The sequence below is a fragment of the Perca fluviatilis genome, chromosome 12 (assembly GCF_010015445.1).
Source record: "Perca fluviatilis chromosome 12, GENO_Pfluv_1.0, whole genome shotgun sequence".
NCBI classification, from domain to species: domain Eukaryota; kingdom Metazoa; phylum Chordata; class Actinopteri; order Perciformes; family Percidae; genus Perca; species Perca fluviatilis.
This window is the reverse complement of record NC_053123.1, coordinates 4,622,035-4,644,756: the sequence shown is the minus strand read 5'-3', so window position 1 is coordinate 4,644,756 and position 22,722 is coordinate 4,622,035. Positions and strand designations below refer to the sequence as shown.

General features: G+C 41.3%; 1 protein-coding gene across 8 annotated transcripts in view; it reads right to left on the bottom strand.

The window, feature by feature from the left end:
* LOC120569891 (nck-associated protein 5-like) overlaps positions 1–22,722 on the bottom strand; it is an 89,279-nt gene that overhangs the window by 30,925 nt on the left and 35,632 nt on the right. For all 8 annotated transcript variants that reach the window (XM_039818053.1, XM_039818054.1, XM_039818056.1 and 5 more), the window contains 3 exons: positions 17,399–17,467; positions 12,317–12,355; positions 11,594–11,713 (listed from right to left, as the gene is read on the bottom strand). In XM_039818053.1, coding sequence (XP_039673987.1) covers positions 11,594–11,713; positions 12,317–12,355; positions 17,399–17,467 — 228 coding nt within the window. The remainder of the gene's footprint in view (positions 1–11,593; positions 11,714–12,316; positions 12,356–17,398; positions 17,468–22,722) is intronic.

Here is a 22,722-nt window from a genome sequence, read left to right as displayed (position 1 = left end):
GTCCGCGATATTAAAGTGGTAATTCGCTATTAAGCCATTTTTTGATTCCCTGCCACTGAACCAGGCTGCTGATCAACAGACCATTCAGACACAAGGACAATGCACTTTAGCTTCCATGGACTTTTGAGTTCACTTAAAATTTCACAATCTCATCAAATCTGTCCATGCGTCCCCCTGCGCCGCCCAAAGCAAGGTTACACTCGCTCAGCCGCTCTTCAGACCACGGTCTTCTCCACTCTAGTCTCTGAAACGTTTACCACCTTCACTGATCTCACCTCAGTCACTATCACATGCACCGACTGCCACCTCATCCAACTCCTTGTCTTAGTAATACTTCTTGCTCATCTACACCATGCTGTCTGTCTTTTTCATGTCACCTTCACCCCCTCTGCCCTCCCTTGTCGTTGCTGCTCAGTGTTAAGCCTGCACAGCGCTAACTGGATGTACTGCTGTTCACTTTGGTGTCAGCATCCAGAGAGAGGAGGGAAGTAGGGGAGGGAACTGGTGGAAAACAGGCAGACCGCACTAGCTAGTAGCTCTGCATGGTGAGGTGTGCTGAAGGACTGCGGTTGTGGTGGAAAAAATACAATCACCACCCACCCAGACAAAAATCAAGAAAAGATGACAATAACTACAATATTCAAAACCATACAACAGCATAATAACAAAATGGACACACTATAAACTTCCCAGCACAAAGCTTCTTAGGAGTCCTCCAGAAAGTTCAGGTACGTTCCTCATTTTCTAGTGTAGACATCCAACCTGGTAAACCGTTAATATGACATTTCTTCAAACGCCACCACCCTAGCCATCTCACAACCCCCCTCCTGGATTGACGGCACCCCTTCATTCTTCCATCCTCTTAAAAGAATCAGTCTGGCTATCATTACAACTAGTCTGGACCCAGCTTCCTATGTGCTTATCCATCCCATTTAGGATTGACCCATCTCCCAGGACAAATCATCTTGGGCTGAATGGAAAGCTGGCTCCCTGCAATCCCACAGAGGTTATCATGTCCATGTCCAAAATTCCTGGACAAATCTCAAGTTCAAGTTTTTGTTATAAATCAGAGCTTAGTGCAAGCAGAAAAAGTGTGCATGAACCTTGTGTTGCACATTATGTCTGTTGTAAATCTTCCTTCCAGGCAAAAGCGAATGCATCTTCAGACACTTCGAAAAGAGTAAATAAGTGTGACTTTGTTATACGAGTTCACACAGCAACTAAATCAAATGTCGTTTACAGCACTTCCAAGAGGGCAAATAAATGTGACTTTATTATATATTTGCCTTTATCTTTGGCTGCAGCCCTCCCAGGAAGTATATCTGAGGAAAGAGGCACGTGTCGCTGTTTAAAAACCTTGCAGTCGCACGTCTCTCGAGCGTCGCTTTGCCGCTGTATTCCAATAACATTGTGACAGACGACCCTGTCACAGAGCCACCAGGCTTTAACAGCTAGGACTCTTTGGAACAGAGACACAGGGAGACAAATGTTGCTGTTGTATACAGTCCAACCATTTCTTAAAAAGCATCTAGTCGCAGTGTAATCACAGAAACAAAGTAACGCATTGTCAGATCTCGTCTGTACAATGGATCATTGATTTCAGACAGAGGTAGACAAGTCTTGGCAAACATTGATTTTCGGTGGAAAGTTTTGGCTACTGTGACGAGAAAATTTGATCAGTACGGGGCGAATAACTATAAGCACAAATAATGCAAAAATCTCCTTTGCTTTCTGTCTGAACACAGCTTTTTTATTATGTATAAAAGGATGAGAAGGAATAACGTAGGGGGAGACTTTTTTATCTTTCTAACATAACCTTGTTTGACTGATTAGCAAACAGTACATTTTACTTTTAACGTTACAAGAGAAAAAGCTTTCAGGGCGAGGACTAACCAATGTATTTGGCTAAATGAAGTGTAAACTTGCCCAAATCCAATAAAGAGTTAGACAGAGTTTAAGGAATCCAACAAGCATATCTTGCATGGAAAAACAAATTAACATTATCTGGCAAATTGATACACAACCAGAGTTTTGTGTGAGGTCTCTGATCTCAACACCCTCCATGATCACTGATAGGGACAACGAAATTATTTCATTTTTTTTGTGGAGTTCTCTCTGCAGCTGTAACACAGTGTAGAGCCTAATGGACTTTGCTCTTACTTTGTGGAAGTAAAAAAAGCCATGTGCTCTTGTTGCAGTGCTTATCTGATCTCAGAGGCCATGCCCATCACTAACAAAGGTGAGCCGGGCCTTTAGAGAAAAGGGTCAATGCCAGTCATACCGCGTCTGGCACACTGAATGTGTTCTACATAGAAAAGTGTTTAAGGTAAGACACCAAAAACATGTTTGAAAGCTAGTACAAACTGAAATAAGTTTTATATAGACAGTATATGTTTTAGGTATAGTTTCCCATCCTGAGCGTGGCATCAACTCAAAATGGCTGTTGTGACTATAGGTTTAAAGTAGATCAGCCACCATGGTATTTCTACTTTAAAAAAAATAAAAATAAAGCTGTTTGCCATAAAAGTCAAACATTGAACCCATTGAAAATGTCCTGGTGCCATTTGGTGATGGAATCAAAAAGACTACCGGTATGTATCAGCTGGTACACCCCTTCCCTTATCCCCTTTGGATCTGACAAAGGGAAACTGAATAAATGGGCTGAAACAACATCTAAAGGGGCTTTCACACAGCCGCGCGGTAACTCACCGCCTCCAGTCATTTCATTGAAGCGAAGGCGGAAGAGCAGAAGCGGTTCTGATCGGGGCGGTAAAGGTAGGATGCGGTTGCCTGCCAGATTCTGCTCTGCCGCGCAGAGTTCAATCAGGAGAGACTTCATTGGAATGAATAATACATGCATTACATGGTGCACAATAAAGTGAACTGTCCCCCAGGTGAATGGAAGGTCACATCGGTTCTACTGAAATGACAACTGACAGCAGCAGAGGAGAAAAGAATTTAAATGTTGACAGAGGCAATATGATAGGCTTAGGGAGATCGGAGCAAACATCTGGTTGGTTGAACTTAAGAGTGAACGCCCATAGTCAGCTGAGGCCATAGACTGTATATTAATATTAACAGTCTATGGCTGGGCAGAGAGGGGACAGAGAGATTGGGAATGAATCAAACAAACAAATAAAGAGAGTCTTCTTGACGGAACCTTGGCTAAGCTTATTTCACCATGCTGAACTTCTGGCGGTAACCACGGGGCAGCAGGAACCACTTTAAAAAATACGTTTGCTTTTTTGGGAAACGCTCTTACAGGTAGACGGTTTTCAGGGCGGTTGCTGTGCGGCGGTGTGGTGACCTATTATATACTGTTTTCAGATTCATAATTTGGCTCAGCGTTAGTTCATGCAGAACATGGAAGCTGTGTTTAGGTAAACAGTTCTGTCATTTTTTTCTCCAGCCTTATAGTGAATCCATCTTTTAGTCATAACCACAAACCAAATGTGGCTTAGCTGCACAGCGAGTGGTCCCAGCAGGACATCACATGTGGGACTTTTCTAAAGAACACAACAAATGAAATACCCCAAAACTTTGAAATCAATGATTTAAATGCGAGGCTTGTTCTCAAAACTTTTGTTTGTGACTTTGCTGGAGACGAAAAATATAACAACAGTAGTTAATATTCAAGCTTTAGGCGCAAGATAATTATCTCACTACTACTGCAGCCTCTTGGATAGCTGGGAATGCTGCATTAGTGAATCAAAGGCAGCATTTGGCACATGAAATCCATTTTGCCCAGTCAAACGGTGAAATGATCGCGAAAGATTTGGAATTCACTGTCCACAGTAACAAACGGATGACCTTAAAGTCTATTTTATAGCCTGAGAATGATCTAATGACTATTGTACGGAGTGTTTAATGAGAGGAAAGAGCTGGTTTAACCAGAAGAATCCCAGATGAAATGTTTGGCAGAGGAGTGGAGAATCAGACTGCAGGTCAAAGCGGTCTTTCCCTTGATAAATACTATGTACAGAATTATCTGAGGAACTGAATAGCAACGAGTTACTGCTCCATTAAGCAATATTTCTTTTCAAGAACTTGCTCAACAGCGAACTAATGATGAGACCTTATTTAATCTGGCTCTGAGGTAAGATGTCAGCATGTACAATACAGAAGCTTTCCAGCAGAAACAGCTCTGCAGTGATACATACGGTTCTACTAAAGACAGAATCCCTCTTTCTCTTTCAACAGAGTCTTCAAGTCTGACCTTTACAGAAAAGGTTTAAGATGAAGTACAGCACTTAATAACAATAGTATAACAACAGCATACTTAACAGCCTGGTATGGGAAGTCCTGGCCTTTCCATGACAACTTCCATGAAGCCGGAGAAAGACAATTCTGGAGTGTCGATACAGTTTATCCAAGATTTGAGTTAATTACCCATTCTGTCTGTGACATCAAACTGGTCCCCTGAATACAGATAGCGTGAGTTTGTCAGAGGAGAGGAATCATACTGAGAACCCCAACAACCTAAAAGACCCTTAAAAACGAAGCAATTTCTCGCCTGCCTTCTGCATAATGATTATGACAAACGACGGAAGGATTATTTCATTGAATCTGAGTAGTTTTGGCTGAAATACTACCAACATTGTATTGGCCAGACACACTTCATTTTGTATTTAAGCCATGACTATGTCTTTCAATCTAACTTCACACCACAATGAACTGTAAAATGTACCCTTGGACACTCAAAATGTCAACCACAAGTCATGTTAAAATGACATTGTGTACACCATTAAGAAGTGTCGTTAGACAGCCAAAGTCTCAAATAACCTGAATCTGCCTTCATGTAAGATGGCAGAAAAAAAATCATTGGTTGCTCCCTCCCCTCCCTGTCAGATATTGCACTCAGCCGCACTCTCTCAAGAGCCAGGAACATCATCAAGGACAATACTCATCCTGGCCCCCACCTGTTTCTATTGTTACCCTCTGGTAGGCGTTATATGTCTATACAATCCAGCACTACCAGATTTAAAAATAGCTTCTTCCCAAATGCAATAGTTTCCCTAAACAAATGTAGTTAGACAGACCTAGTCGCTCACTGTCACCTCCTGCACTTCTACGCTTGCACTTATCTGATCATTGCTCTTTTACTGTTTTTATTTTGTTTTATATGTCCTGTAAGGAGTATTTATTGTATTTATTGTATGCACCCAGTGGAGTAGCGCTCCTAATTCTGCTGTATTGTAAAGTACAATGACAATAAAGGCTTTCAATTCAATTCAATCCCATTAAAACCTGCATTTTGATGGACATTTCAAACTGTTTAACAGTGTGAGCATTGTTGGAGTTAAGAGAAACAGCCAAATACTAATAAACATGAAAGTGTGTGAATTCTCTTTCGCCACCTAAAGCAATGAAAAACGCGTTTCTCTGTAATGTTTATGGAACGATGCTGAAATGTGTAGAAAAGCCTGGTGTTCATAATTGGCCTGTGTGCAGCCGTACCTTCTATAAATGTGTACACTGTAGGTGTGTTTTCCACCCAAGAATGGCTTTGTTGCTCACGTGTATATCATGGCATGCCATTTGTTTGCTCAGCAGTTTGACACAATGCCTCAAAGGAGGTGTCCAACACCATACACATTAGAATTGGCAACCCTGAATTGATTCTGAGCAATCTTTAAACACACAGCTGGTCTGTGAACTGCCAGCTGTTACCTACTTACTGAAAAGTGAATCCAGTCATACAACCAGAATAATTACATTTCAAGGTTGGAATATAGCTATGTCAGTTACATGGTAATGAGGTGTAAAGCAGTTGCAGTGCACTGTGGTCATTAGAGAAAACATTTATCTCTCGGCCTTCATCAATTAGTCTGCTAATTCTGGCTAGAATCTGGGTCTGGCTAGGGTCTGGCTAGTCCCCACACAGCAATCCGGGATGGGAGAAAAACGTGCTCTGGTTTATTTGGCTTTTGTTTAAACCAATCACAATCGTCACAGGCGGGACTAAGCTCCGCACGGAGCCGCTGCAAAATAGCCTCGGGAAGGAACTTGTTTTGATGGAACATCTAATTTCCATAAAACACCCAAATTCATGTGTGTTCCAACTTCCATCCACTACTGTTGTGCAAATGTTAGGGGTAAGTTGGTGCGAACTCTCCAGTCAGGTCCCATCAAACCATCGCAGAAGAAGAGGGCGCAACAAGATGATGAAATCAAGACAGCATAAGTCAAACAATAAAACCATGTGGGAAAACATGATGGAAATATGGCAGAGGCAAGACAGGTGAGGGACATCACAAACACAGAACTAGACTATGTGTGTGTGTATACAGATCTCATGTTTTCATTTGCTGCCATATTTCGTCTCTCCAGTGAATGTGTAAGTACATATGTAGACTACATTTGTCCGATTTTGCTTGTATTGTATACACCAATTTTTCCACCTTTTGTTTTCAATACTTTAATTATTTAAAAACAATTCCCACTTCAGAATGTACTGCATTTATACAGTACTTTTCAAGTCTTAACAACTACTCAAAGCACTTTAACATTCATACACTGTGGCTGAAGACACCATACAAGGTACTGCTCATTAGATAAACATTCACACACACTTACACTCCAGTGTACAGCATCAGGGGTGCCCAAGGACACTTCAACATGGGACTGCCGCACCAGGAATCGAACCCCCAATCTTCCGATTGGCAATCTTCCGACCACTCTACCACTGAGCCACAGCCACATAAATGCAAATAAAAACAATTTTGAGGTGTATGGATGGAAATGCAGTTATTGCTGTAGTAGTAGTAGTACTAGTAATATACAGTATTCAGATCCATATAGTGTTTCATACTTTGTATATGGCCTCGTGCTATGTGATAGATTTAACATATGGCCAGAGTTCCTGAATTGCTCCATATCAGGCGCGTAGTCAATAATTGGCCATGGCGGCACTGGCCCACCCACTTTACTCACTGGCCCGTCCAGCCAGCCAAGATCAAAATACGTTTTTTTATGAAAAATATTCAATGTAAAAGAAATAGTAACAGAACTAGTTGTGTGTGTTTAATGTGTCTTCTCCTCTGATTAAAACCAAGCTGTTTAAACCATAGAATAAGGATCAAACAATCAGGAAGCCTCCAGGAACATAGTTGGTTGCTATGTATATATAACCAGCAGACTCTCTGGGCTGCCTTCAGCAGCTAGCTAGCTGGCTGTTTGGACAATGTACCATGGATGTATTAAGCAATATACTGTTAAAAGTTACTGCGACAACAATGGCTTCTCTTTAATGTGGTATGGACAGTTTTCTTGGATGGAATCCAGTCTAAATAAGGACAAGCTTTTCTGCAGCGTGTGCAGACATTTCCCCAGCAGAGCTGACAGCCCATCAGCCAGAGAGGAGGCCCTCACAGAGGTAACATTAAGTAAAACGGGTTTCATGCTTCTTGCGTTATTATTTAAGTAACCTTCCTATTTAGTAAGAAATCTTGAACACTGATGATGGCTTCTAGCTGAAACGCGTTTGTGTTTTGCCCACATTAAATAAGAAGATAACTTATCTGTGAGTGATGTAGTTTCTAGTTTTCTTTGATCCTGTCACTGCCGTGGACTCGAGACACTGTCTAAGATTTGGCACTTTGCTGGCCACTTTTCATTATAGCTTTCATAATTCAAAATGGAAGTTTTCATTCTTTGATTTTCTTTTACTGCTGGTAGCGCATTTGCTGCTCATGATCTGACCATAGTCCTGAAGCACAAAGGATATGTTACATGTGCGATTCCTGTCTGATGTAGGCTATTCTATGTCATGCACAGTGTTGCCACAGTTACTTTGAAAAAGTAACTTAGTTACTTTACAGATTACTTGATTTTAAAAGTAATTTAGTTACTTTACAGATTACTTGACTTTAAAAGTAACGAAGTTAGATTACAAGTTACTTTATTAGTTACATTCAGCAACTGCCGACAACACCCCCACAGCCTCAACATAAAAATGACAACCGGTTTACTGTGAGGCAGCTCGGCGTTGCCAGTAATAGGATCTGGTTTATTATGGCATAAAAGAGAGCCAGTCAACCGTGTTTAAGGGCAGCATTTCCTCTACAACATAGGCCTACTGCCCGACCAACTTCTTCAACTCTCCCCCACTTACTGGTTTTGCACCGAAGTCCAGCTTTTGTTGTTTGGGTGGTGGGGGGCTTCCTGCTCTCTGCTTCGCACCACCTGCTGGGACTTGCTCTATAAGTTTGACTGCAGTGCTGCGACTCCAAATGTTTCTTCACATTTAACATAGTGTTTTTGTAGCTAGATAGCACTTTGTCGTCATAATTCGAAATGGAAGTTTTCATTCTTTGATTTTCTTTTACTGCTGGTAGTGCATTTGCTGCTCATGATTCGCCACCAGCACAGAGTGTACAACGAACCTTAAATTGCCATCTTTAGCTGACACAAACTCAAAATAGTGACTGTATTTCCATCTCTCTCCTCCCTCCATTGTTGTTTACGTTTGTGTCGCTGCGTGGTACACGTGACCTGTCCTCATGCTGAAAACGTGACTTGTCGCATACGTGACTTCACTCCCCGAGATGCAAGAAGAAAGCAAAAATATATATTTTTACTAAGGAAAATGACAAAAATAGTAACGCACAGTGACTTGGATAAGTAACTTTAATCTGATTACTGGTTTGGAAATAGTAATGCGTTAGATTACCCGTTACTGAAAAAAGTGGTCAGATTAGAGTAACGCGTTACTAAGTACTAAGTCACGCAGTATGTAAACGCCTTCTCTGCTGTTTGGGTTCATGTTTATGGGTTCATGTTTATTTGTTTTATTTGTGCAATAAAATGGTTCATTTTATAACAGGGCTGTGTAGAGCCGATGCTTCTGGTTCTACCGGTGCAAATATATTTTAGCCTGAATAGGTTCAAATCAACAGTTTTTTGTCTATACTGTTGTGTACAACCTTTTTAGACTGAGCTTTGTTGGTTAACAAACAACATATACATATAAGCAAATACATGTCTAAAATTCAAGAAACGTTCATCCAATCGACTTAGCACATGACAGGTGTATTGCTGAGGCCCGACGGAAGTGCAGTGTTGAGTGTGAAGTAGTCAGGCAGCCTGGGCTCAGGAGGTAGAGCGGTAGAGGTTGAGCAAGCCAGTGACCCCCAAGTTGCTCCTGATGAGCAGGGCAGCACCTTGCATGGCATGTGAATGGCTAATTGTGAAGCCTTTTGTCCAGAAAGGTAGAAAGGCGCTATATAAATGCAGTACATTTACCATTTACCATTGGATGAGTGGTTCTCGCTTCGAACAGGCATGCCACCCGACACCAAGTATCTGACAATGTTTGGATTGGTGAGAATCCAACATTGATTTCTTCATATATTGTATGGGTCTTCCTTTTTTTTGGATTATTGAGGTTTGGGTGCATGGATAAGAAAATTAAATAACCAAATGTAACAGATTCAAAACACTATTTTAGTGTGGATTTACCTTTGATGTGCCATCCCGCCCTGGGCTAATCTGTCTCTGTTGCTACTTGTGTCCTGTCTAAATACAGAATAAAATCAACAAAGCTAAGAGGAGGGAGGGCCTACTCAACAAAAGAAGAAACGATTTTGAGACTGGAGCACAAATAATGAAGGCATGCACCAGTAATGCAGAGCTGTAGCTATTCAACAGCACAGTGTGTCTTGGGTTTGTAATTGGTTGGTACAATGACAGTGAGAGATCATCATTGCAGTCATTGTCAGTCAATTACAGCTTAGACTTCTTTAAAACTGAAGGGCTAACCAGCTGGGCTCGACCAACCACTTCAGGGGTTTCTCAAAATATTCAGCTCAGAATGCAAGAAGAATCATCTGTCCATCAAAAGCATTGTCCATCATCAATATTCATGGTAGAGCTGGCTAGTTGACTTCAGATTCATGCAGTAAGTTCAGGACACGTTTCTCTCCATTGCAACACATCTCTGCTGTAGGGATGTGCAGAACAAGGCTGTTTGTTAGCTATAGAGTTTCTGAGGGCGCATTTACAGAGACATCACATCAGTGTGCCTGTTGACAGTACATGGAGGAGAGAGTCAGGTAGAAAGGGCAACTCCTTCTCCCCGCAGCATTTAAACAGCCTCTCCATGCAGATTCAAACAGGGCGTTCCAATCCAGAACTAAAGCACTGGGTGGGTTTATAGTGAAAGATATGCAGGGTTTCAACATATGATTCAGGTAACGTTACTTGTGCCGCTCTATAATCTGCTCTCGCCGACATTTCAGCAACACAGTAAATCCCTAACTGTATTTTTCTTGCAGAGGAACATGAAAATAGAATGAACAGAGCAGTGTTGTTTTTGAAAACAGTGTATTTGGGTTATGTTGCACTTTATGTTGATGCCCTTAGCCTCTAAAACACTGACACCTTCCTTTTTGATAAGGAGCCATATTCCTTTCATTGTATTTACAAAAAAAACATGCACTTTAATTTCAAGTGGAACATCTAATATTGCATTAGGAACTATAATGTTTTTACATTAAAAGAAAAAGTCTAGCGCTGGTTGAGCTTATGCTTCAACAAAGCTGCATTTCTATTCTTTATGTTCTTGTTCCAGAATTGTGTTAAGGCTAACAGTTAACATTTTGCCAAAAACGTACCAAACTGAACCAAAAACCGTGGTATGAACGTAACTGTGAATTTTTAGTAACCGTTTCACTGCTAATATTTACACATCCAGCAGAGCAACAATAGCTTTCATTTTGAAATTGTGTTTCTGGCTACTTGACGAATGGAAGTCCAAATATTCACTCTCCTTATAGCTCTGTTTTGGTCTCCACCAACGCATGACCAAAATATTAGTCTCTTTAGCTGCTAAATGCTCCGCTATGTTCACCAGCTAGTCGCTAACTTTGTTTGTCTGCCCTTTGGTGATGAGCATGTAGCGTACATGGGGTTTTTATAGAATAATTTGTTGTAAATAGATACTTTTTGTGATACGTAATATGAGCTAAGTCTGCAAGCCAGGAAACCAAAACAATGAGCAAAAAGATGCTAAAATGCTACGGAGTGCTGAGAGGAAATGCAGAATTTTTCTGCGGATTTGTCACCACTACCGACACCTGTCAAAGTTCATAGTCATTAAATACATTTTTTGAAAACAAATTTCTGCTAAGTGCAGCTTTAAAACTCTACAGTACAGTTAGTGGTGAAGCTCAACAACTGAACATGTAGGCTAACAATAGGTTTGAACCAATTATCCCTGGCACTCTCTGGTTGACAGCATTCCAATTAGAGATGTGCAGGCCAGCAGCACAGCTGGATGAGAAGCTCATTATTTGGCTAAATTCTGACATGATTGGTATAAAAGAAGAGTGGTAGGGACGGTTATGTTTGTTGATGACCGCCAGTGCACTGAAGTATGCCACTTTGAAAATAACCATACTATTTAAGAATAGAAAAATAGAAGGCCCAACCATTCAAATTGAATTGCACCCTGGGTAGATTTCTCTCTCTTTGCAGTCCTTTTTAATGTTAGTAACCTTTTGAAGTAGAACACTTCTCATGTAAAATTCAAACAGCCTTGAGCAGGGTAGGTCTGTCAGTGCCCGTTTGTATCCATTGTGCCACGTGTTCCTACCTGGGAGACAGGAATCGTGGACATTTTGACACGTTGTTGAAACAGTACACTCAGAATGCGGTTTTGCTGCTCCAGGTCAAAGACACGGGTCCGCAGCTTCACACACTCCTCTTTCAAGTCCTAGAAACCCCGCAAAGAGGAGAAAAACGGACAGATCACTGCGACTGAGAGGGATATTTCAGAGAACTACACCTGTACCAGATGCTAATTTAACAGGAACAGGACACAATGTTGTATTCATGCAAGATGTACATGACAGTGCTCTAAAACCTGGGCTACTATGTCTACTATCTACTATAAACACAGCTCACTGGTGAATCCTCACATTAGAAGTCAAATCCCAAATCAGTGATATTGAAGATCATTTTTAAGATAAGATTTTATTTGGTCAAGTCTAAAGTCTGACTTGAGTCCATGTGTGGTGGACCATACCTTGTAACAAAGGAATTGATTTGGTAATGCTTTATGGATGATAAAATACTTAAAGTTGCACTTTTCACAGCAGCAACACTTACTTTGAAATATTTAAACAAAAGGAACCTCAAAGGATTTTCGATTTTCTTTTACTGTCGAAGCTTGTGAGGTAAGACATGTGCTGCTAATCTTTCTTCCTGTTAGTGACATGCGGTTACTCATCATACCGTAGCGATCCTCATTTCTGTGACGGTTTCTAATGGCTGATTGGATTAACGATGCAACATTGCTACTGAGACAAAGACCAACCTTCTGTGTGAGGAGGGCCTGGACCACCTGGTTAGCCACCTAGAACAGACGTGAAAAAAGAACTATGTGAAAATATAAAAACGGTCATTATTGTAGAGTGGATATCCAAACTTTCTGTGGAGCTTTGAGACGCAAAGAGACTGTAAATGAAAATGACCCAGTACAAACTCCATAGAGGCATGGAAGATGCTGTGAGAACAAATTGACAGCGTGTTGCATCATAAAGTCAGATTTAGTGAAATCACTCATGAAGCTGCCTGCAGTTAGTATGTCCAACTTTATTCTCAGCACATAAATAAACCAAAATATAGTCATAAAAAGCTGAACAACCCCTACACAATTAATTTGCTTGACTTGATGTAACTGGATTTAGACCAAACTTTTATATTCTTTTTTATAGAAAGAAGACATTTTGTAGTTTAGTTTTTATTGCGAGTTAAAAACAGCATACTCTGAAATGTTTTCTTCTTTCTTGCTTATTTTGATTTCTGACGCAGATGCATACATTATATCTTGACACTGGAATAATAACTATCTTTTCACTTTTGTGTGCTAAAAAATGATTTCCCTCCGCCTCTTTCATCTATCCATCAAAACGAATTGCCTCAGCTCATTCAGACCATGACAGGAAGCCTTCTGAATGCTTTGCCCAAAAAACGATTAACAGCAAGAGAAGAAAAATTCATCCCACAGCAAAAACTCTGAAATTTCAGTCCTCAACCAGAATACAGTAAAATCTCATGGGCAGCAATCTCCATGGTAACAAGCCCATTAGTGAGGCCTGCTAAAAAAAAATAAAGTGGCTGGCTGGAGAGAGATGAGGGGAAGAGATGGAGAGACAATCAAAGTGTTGTCATGGAGAAAACAAGAAGAAAGGAGTGCAGGCAGAGAACCTAGATGCATGCTGGGAGTCGGTCCTCCTGAGCGGGGAGGCTCGCTCTTCCAGCTCTCCAGGCTTCTGTTGTCTGTCCACTTCAATTAGAGATGCTCCTTTCTCTTGGCTTTCCTCTAAACACTCCAGATAATAGTCGGAGTGTGGATGTGTGTCTCTTACTAGCTGGAAGCTGACAGTCATCTCTGATTGTCCAAGTCCTGACCAACAGATAAGTTTGTTTTTTTCACCTCTTTAACCTCGTTAAAAGTTAAAGAAATACTGTTCACCATTTTGGGAAAATTGCTTATTCACTTTCCTTTCAAGAGTGAGGGGAGAAAATGTATACCACTATTGTGTGCTTCGAGTCAGGAGCTGCAGTCAGATTAGCATAGCTTAGCATACAACTGGAGGAAGGGGAAAACAGCTAGCCTGGCTCTGTCTAAAGTGAAAAAATCCACCAAGCAGCACTTTCAAAAAACTCTAAATTTGACTAAAACCACCAAAAACAAAACGAGCTAAAACATGTTCATGACCTTTAGAAGTCTAAAGATAATTAATTCACACATTTCATCTTGTTTGAGATCCAAATAAAGAACGCTTTGGTTTTTGTACAGAAAACAAATGTCTAAATGTCTAATGGGAACTCCAGTGATTTTACACATCAGAGACTGTTTGGGGAGCACTAACGTTACTGCATATGTGATAGTTGTGTAAAGCCTATTGTGGTACCTGAGGGAGCTGTGTGAAGTCTGAGAAATGACCTCAAGTGATGTCACTTGATACCCCGTTTACACGTACATGGTTATTTTGAAAAACTGAGACATTTCCCTTTGTGTGTGCCCTTCGTTTACACGCAAATGGAGAATTTGCCTCTGAAAACGATTCTTTCTAAAAACTCCGGCCAGAGTGGAGATTTTTGAAATCTTCGTTTGCATGTAAACTGAGACAAACGGAGGTTTAGGCAGCCGAGGAAGTGAGGAAGAGAAGAGAGAGGAAGTGATTGGTTGCTGTTGTTGCTATTTTCGGGATTCTGATTGGCTAACGTGGGCTTGAGCTTCTCGTTACACTGCGACCTACAGGTTTGGCATGCTCTTGACGGCATATATACACGGGTACGTGTAAACGAACACTTTTCTGAAAACTGACAGCTGTGCACAATGTTATTTTTTTAAACGGAGAGGTTGAAATGTCCGTTTATGAAAATAGCCGGCCACGTGCAAAAGGCTCGATGGAGTTTTTTGCCCCCAACTGCTCTTTCCAGCCAGCGCTGCGACCGCTGCCTTCAAGGCACCTAACCCTAACCTTAACCCTAACCATAACCATAACCAGTGCCTCCAGGCAGCACTGCCTGGAAGGCACCGTTGGGGGCAAAAAACACTGATAAACCGTGCCAACGTAGCATGAGTCAGCGTTGGTTGGGTCTGAAAACTACAACTTTGACAGTGAAAATTATCAGGGGTTGTGGAGTTAGATAGAAGTAAGCTTACCAGACCTCTGTAGTTACTCATCTCTGCTTGAGGCTAGCAACTAGAGGCTACATTAGCCGCTACTAGCATAACAAACCCCAGAGCTGGCATTGTGGGTAACGCAGCCAGGTTTTGACAAGGAAGAATATAGCATGAAATAAAAAAAGACGATAGCTCTGGTTCTGCTGCATCAGTTTAGAAACCATCCATGTTATAGGAGTGCAATGACAGAGCAGTTGAATACTCTGTTAAAGGGGTGATAGAATGATTATATAGGGTATTTCACACTGTTCCTTATGGACTTCTAATGGGGTATGTAACATTGGTTGGGCTGAAAATGGCCTGGTTGATATTTTATTGGCCCTTATGCATCCCTGTGTTTTGGCCCTATTTGTAAAAAGAGCTTTTCTTCCAAATATGGCATGCTCATGAATATTTAGATGAGCAGCGCGCTGATTAGTTGAGCGAATCGCCATACACACACATTAGAGACGGGCGCTGATTGGTTGAGTGAATCCCCAATACACACACATTAGAGACGCGACAGAATCTCATATTCCAGACACTGCAATGTTTCGTTACCAAATTCACTTCTGAGACTTTTTTATGCGAGAAATCAACTATATAAAGCTCAAATATGGGACGTTTTACGAAAATGTATGGCTAATTGCAAATTTGGTAAGACATGTCGGACTTTAGGAGCTCCAGACAGTCTGATGAGAAAGCGGCAGCCTGCTGGGCTCCATACCCAGGGCAAAGTCACCCTTTGTGGATACTGCACTACCGGGGCTCCGCGGCCGGCTACCGGCATAACTATAATATATTTACAGTTTGAACTTACATAACATCTAACCCAATGTCTTATAAAGCTAACCGTTGTATTCGATTTGATTTTATAGCATTTTTATGAACGCGAGGCGTCTTGTTAGGACGAGCAGCTAGCTAGCTAAATGTCCCATTCAATACAATGGGAAACGATTGCAGCTAGCTAGCTACACTTTCGGCATAACTATAGCTAGTATATTTACAGTTTTAATTTGGTCACGCCACTTATATAACATCTACCCCAAGGTCTTACAAAGCTAACCGTTGGGTCCAATTTGAATTTAAGATATTTTTATGAACTGAGGGGTCTTGTTAGGAGGAGCCGCAAGCTAGCTAGTGTCCCATTGAATACAATGGGAAATGATTGCGGCTAGCTAGCTACACTTTCGGCATAACTATAGTATATTTACAGTTTGAATTTCGTCACGGCATGTATATTACAGGTTCCCCAAGGTCTTATAAAGCATAGCTAACACTTGTCCGATTTCGGATTTCAACTGAATGCATTTTTGTGAATGTCAGAGGTCTCGTTATAGGAGGAGGCTAGATAGCTCTCATTGATGGACTCCAGCTCACTCCGGCTCTATCAATGAGACTCGCTGACAAGAGGCGTTTATTTCCCCGATTGTTTGTTTAAATAACTCAACACACATATCCATTATAAGATTAACTGGAACCTGCGGTAAGAGATTGCGGGCGTAACAAGGTCGCTGACCGCGCTCTCAATCACTCACCGGCCGGCCATTTAGCAGGAAGAGGGGAGGGAGAACAGCGAGCTGCAGGCCCTGGAGCTCTGTCAGGGCAGCAGCGTTTGGTAGTCCAGTCACTCAGAAAAGGGTGAGTTTGCGAGGGTATTGAGCACCGGGCTGCCGGCCGTGACGGAGCTCAATCGAGCTCACAGCAGGCCGGGGTCTGTGACGGAGGACAGGCAGGGCAGCGATGTAGCAACCCAGGCAGCACCGGCCGCTGAACTCCGACACACAGTCGGACAAAATTTGCAATTAGTCATCAATTTTCAATTTTGGTTGATTTCTCACATAAAAAAGTTTCAGAAGTGAATTTTGTAATGGAATAGCAGAGATCTGCCTGACCTAGATTCAGAAGACTACCTGATCTTACGTCAGTTGTGTAGCCTATGTAAATGTTCTCTTAATACACCCATGGACGTCACAAAGGTACAGGTCTTGGGATGCTTACGTAAGCTTCCAGCTTTGTTGAGATTCGCCCGTTTTCAGCGGCAGTTTCAAAATATGAGATTTTCATAGTAAAGAGGTGTCAATGGGATTTTGAGCTTCTATGTATGTCCTATTTACCCACCGAACTGTCGTTATTCAACTATGACCGTAAAATCGGTTTTGCATTCTATTACCCCTTTAACTAATAACCTTTAGAGGTTCTGGCAGGCGGATGTTGCTACAAAGCCAGGCTAGCTGTTCCCCACCGCTCTCAGGCTCCAGCTTCATATTAACCCTACAGACAAGAGGTAGGGAATACGTTATTTTCTTAATTCTTTAGAATCAGATATCAATATGACTACAGCTGATCTGATGTCTAACAATTTTCTTATTTTCACGCCTGTTGAATAATTTTGTGGTTTCTCTCAACCCTTATTGGATTACAGCAAATATAATGAAAGGCTGCTTTCTAGAACTGATGTAGGCCTACACAGTACCGTATGCTGATAGCAGTATGTTGACATTGTGGAAATACGAGAGCAGTGATATTTTGCACAGTGACAATGTTTGCCAGTGCAAATCAGTGCTGAGATACAACCAGTATGGATATGGGTCATTTCCAATACAAGATAAAACATTTTAATTCTGTATAAAAATGTACTGTGGGAAACTGTGGAGAGTAAAAGTAAAAGCAGTCACTTTACACAGGACATGTCTGTGCTGTGAGAACAGCAACACTCACTTCATCCAGACAGCGTTCATACTGCTTCCTCTGATTGTCGTTTTCCATGGACAGAGCAGAGTTCTCCGCCTGTACAGACAAAACACAAACAGGTAAACTGCATGATTTACAGTAATTACTTTTGAAGGTTTTGCCAGGTGTCAATAACCAAATAGAATTCAGAAAAAGTTGTATAGGTACGGTTTCACATATCAGCTGAAAGTCAAATACACTTGTTAAACATTATGGTCATTCCTGCGAAACAAAACAAGTTTTATATGATAACTGTGAGCTTTTGATATTTCTTCTCTCTCAGACAGACAGAGGAGCAGGCAGATAGATAGATAGATAGATCAAGAGGCTCCCTCCCTGCAGCACAGTAGGATTTGCAGGTTCGCTGGAGAAAGATGGTTTTAAATGAATGATGCTTTAAATTGCAGGCATTCAAACTCCATCCTGAAGACCTTCCACTGTGCCTGCTATCCCAGGTATAATTCAATTACTGACAGAGGTTTTGCACAACAGGGAACAGAAACCATTCCGGGAACTCAGGAGGTGACTTTCCATGGACATGATTAATCCAGTAAATCTTAAAGTCTCGGTTACCTGAGATGGCTTGTTTTCACTTAAGTGCTGAAGGCTACTCCTCTGAACAACATGGTTCACAGATAATGACAGGAGTGAGGAGGATTCACCTCACACAGCTCAGCGTCTGCTTCAAACTAACCCAAGGTGATAGCCAAAGATAATCAACACAGTGTTTTAAGCTGGCTCAATGACCGGCTGCTGAAATGATTAATGTCCTGAGACTGATCACAATGAACCACACAATAGCGTATGGATTCTTCTGACTGAGCAGTCTTTTCTTTGGATGGAATCTTAAGAGTTTTTAAAAGGCCACTGATCAGGCTGAAGGGTTGCAGCCGGTGTGTAAAGGTCATCTTGGAACTTGGAAGTCCAAGTTATGAGTTTGAACTTTAAGCGTTTGAGCCTTATATAGTAGTCTATGTGTTGTGTGAGCTCACTCACACTTGCTATTTATATGTCAGTAGATCACATTTGAGTGATTAACATGTTATACAGTAGATTGCAAGTTTAAATCTTGTTTTTCATTTGTCAAAAAACATTGTATTTAGGCTTAAAATCTGTTAAAAGAACTGTTTTTGTGTCATTTCATTTCGTTTCATTTACAGGATTGTTCCGGTGTCGCCGGAGGTTCTGCCGGATGTTCTGCCGGATGTTCCGCCGGATGTTCCGCCGGATGTCCCTCATTTCGGCCGGATGTCCGTCACCTTCCTCTTTCTTTGTGTTCTCATTCTAGACTCCGGTGGATTTCTGAGGACTATGGTTAACTGCTCCTCAGATCTCTGCAGGGTAAATCCAGACAGCTAGCTAGACTATCTGTCCAATCTGAGTTTTCTGTTGCACGACTAGAACTACTTTTGAACGTACACATGTTCCACCAAAACAAGTTCCTTCCCGAGGGTAATTTGCAGAGGCACCGTTGCTCCATCCGGCACTGAGTGCCGCCCAAGACTATTGTCTTGGGCATGTATTGTCTTTTACATGCCAATAAACCAGAGCTCGTTTTTCTCCCATCCCAGAATGCTGTGTGGACTAGCCAGACCCTCCTCCGCAGCGCTGTGGAGATAGATCTGGCAATGCGAGACTAGCCTCTGCATAATGTATTACTTCTGCAAAAATTATCCAGAATGTCAAAAATAAATCACTTGCAAAGATGTAAATGTTTGGCAGTGTGCTTACCGCTCCCTCATCCTTGTTAACATTGTTGATCTGCAGCAAGCATTACATCAATCAGTGTTTTAGGCTTAAATGTCACATTCCACTGAATATTCGTGTTTGGTTGAGGAGCTGAGAGGAGTCAGCAACTTCTCCTCAGTCAAAAAGCACAGCAACGACAGTTTGTTTTTATTATTAATCTTTTCAGTCTTAATTGTGGTTCTTGGAGCATGTTGTTTGTCTTTTTCGTGGTAGATTATATGGAAGGTACCCAACTGTGCCATAATGACTGGAAAGTAGTTTCCAACTAAATGTAAAACCTCGTAACGTTTCTCCAGTTCAGCGTTAAAGTTTAATTACAAATGTGGATGAAATAAAGGCAGCCACCATGAAGAGGCAACGGCATAAAAACCACAAAATACACTCCGAATGATCCATTAGGGTCAACCAAGTAGACAAGAAAATTTATGTAATTTAAGGCGGCACTTTATTCTAAAAGATCATTACTAATGACAGAGTGGTTATGCAGGCTTTCTTAAGTATTGGACCACAGTTTTAAGACAGGAAATTAAATATCTCTTAAATGGTGATGTGGTGGATGTTAAAAATTCGGCAAGCATCCATGCTCGTAATTACTTGAACTTGTACACAATTATTGTGACGTTATGCAGGATGCAACATTAAAGCCTTTGCAGTTGATGCACATACAGTGTAGTTTGCAATCAATCATTTTCTAAAATAATGAAAATCTGCCAATGTATTTGCTGTTTGGTCAGTTTGATTTGAATTAGTGCTGTCAGTTAAACGCGTTATTAACGGCGTTAATGCAAACCCATTCTAACGGCTTACATTTTTTTATTTGGAGATTAACGTTCTTTTTGGCCTAGCAAACTTTGTAGTTTTTTTCACATGCTGTTGCAACAACTAGTAACGTTAAAAAAACTACAACACCACACCGGATCTAGCTAGACCGGAAACAAAACAACAGGCACACCGCACACACTTGTTTGGGCTTGCGAGCCGGCAAAAGAGTAGTAGGCTAACGTTACGTTTTGAGTGGATGGCGAGCGCGAGACGCCGAAATGGATGCCAATAAGATTCTGAATGGAAAGTTTACTTTTGAAAAGTTGCCTAATGGTTCTATTGACAAGACCAAAGTGATGTGTGTGTTTTGTCGTTGTGAACGGAGCTATCATCGCAGCACGTCCAGTCTGAACCACTTGATGATGGCCGAGCACACGGCTGATGCCAATTCTCCGCCCCCTCGTCAAAGCCAGGCGACAATGCATGACTTCAGACAGAAGCACATGGATACCACAACTAAGAACAAACTTACTGCAGCCATAGCTAAATGGGTGGCTACTGCATGAAAATGAAAATGAGATAAAAAAAAGAAATAAAAAAAAATGAGAAAAAAATAATGGGACAAAAAGAAATCAAGGGACATTTAGAATAGATAAAAATGTGCGATTAATTGCGAGTTAACTATGACATTAATGCGATTAAAGCTAGCTAGCTATTAGCAGTTCCTGTTTGTAATGTAACCATGGATGTACAGACAACTATCAATGGAATACTTTGATACTGAAGACAACTTCCAAACATGATGATTCTTACGCAAGTTCTGAAGTTATAAGGAATGTCTTATTTGCATTATTTCTATTTCATATGTACTATTAGTTATTGACTTTGAATCTTGTTAGCATGGCGTTAGCTTTCTGGCTCATAACTGAGCCATAGGGTTCTTTGGGCTGAGCGGACTAGAAATATATCCCGTTTCCAGGTCGTATCTAAGGTCTGTCCTATTTACTAAAGTAGTGAAAAAAGTTTCAATTGCATAAGAACCTTATGGGATGATAATGATCGTTCCAGGTATTAGTAAAAAAAAAAGAGTTATTGTTTGAAAAACAACTTTAGATAAAACGCATGCAAGTGAACGTGGTATGTAAGGGTTAATGCCCGACGAGGTATCCATTGTCAGCTATTAATGGACGACGGTGAGGCCTGAACCGTCCGACACGCAGCCGAAGTCCATTAATACCTGACAATGGACACCTCAAAGGGCATTAACCCTTACATAACTCCGTTTCCCTGGTTACGCCTGACGGTTAAACTAATACCTGGAACAATCATTCCCATCCATCAGGTTCTTATGCAATGCAAACGTTGTTCTCTCCACCAGGAATTAGGAAGAACCTTAGATACGACTTGCCTCCCTTAGCAACCGGAGATATTTATATAGTCCGCTCAGCTGATAGAACCATTGACATATATATTAATGGACCAATAGACCCCGTTGCTCTGGACGGAGACCAGTGAAGGCTATTAGAAGCACTTTTCCGGTGATCTCTTCCTTTACTGCGCAGCCTCCAACTGACAGAGACAACGTAAATGTGACGTGAGCAACGTGTCTGAAAGTTATTAGTCTTCTGGTAGCTGTGCCAAGAGAAATCTCAATCATTTCCAATCTTACAGAGACGGAGAGTGTAGGTATATGTAAGGAGATAACATAAGCACAGGCTAATTATTGCTAACTAACATGCTAGTTAACATTCGTAATTAAACCTAAACAGCTAATGTAAGTCGAAACTGCCTGCGAGCTTCTCCTGTACTATACGGTAATTCCTCTACTGTGCGACAGTAAGTCACTTAGTTATGACACAATCGTTAGCGTATTTTTACAAAAACGTCTGCTACGGAGCCATAACATGAGGTACAAGGTAATGGAGCCTTTTATACATTGTCGTGTTTCTTTAGAACTAAACAATGGACAAATAGAGTCTTTAAACGCTTCAGATGTAAAGTTATTCGCAGTCAAGTGACGTAAAAAAAAATATGGCGGTCAGTGGAATGCTAACAAGAGGTGATACCTTTGTAGCAACAAAATGGCGCCATCGGAGGTTCGCGTTCAGAAGCGAAGCTTACCCCCTTGGATAGAACCCTTCAGTTTAGCTACGAGCCAGAAAGCTAACGCTATGCTAGCAAGATCCAAAGTCAATAACATTGTGTACAGTTGGCAATCAGTAAAAATAATTTGACAGTATGTTGAACAACAAGACAAGCTAGCTATCCAGCCATGTCATTGTCCCTAAAACAATATAACGACTTTTACGAAGAATTTGATCCGCGATGTGTAACGTTACTGTCGGCTGCAGCGGCGCAGCCTGAAGCAGCGAGCTGAACAGTGAACGGGATGTGAGATAACGTTATTCGCTGTGAAACTGAGTCAGTCCAGAGGGCCAGTATAACTTACTTCTTGCAGCCTGTGTGTTTTAGCGCCATCCTGTGGTGTTCAGAGGACGATTTGGAAATAATAAATCCACATTTCCTTGCGCATTCATATAGAACAGTAAACAGTCAGTTTCACCGAACTCCTTTAATAGGTGTCCTATATCACTTTTTAATGGACACCCTGCAGCCAATCAGAATGGAGTATTCACCCAGACCATGATATAAAGGGGGGATAATGCCCTTCGAGGTGTCCATTGTCAGGTATTAATGGCCTCCCCGTCATCCATTAATTCATGCTAATGGACACGTCGGCCATTATCCCTTACATTAGTCCTGGACATTCAGAGTTGAATAATACACAACAATGTCATTAA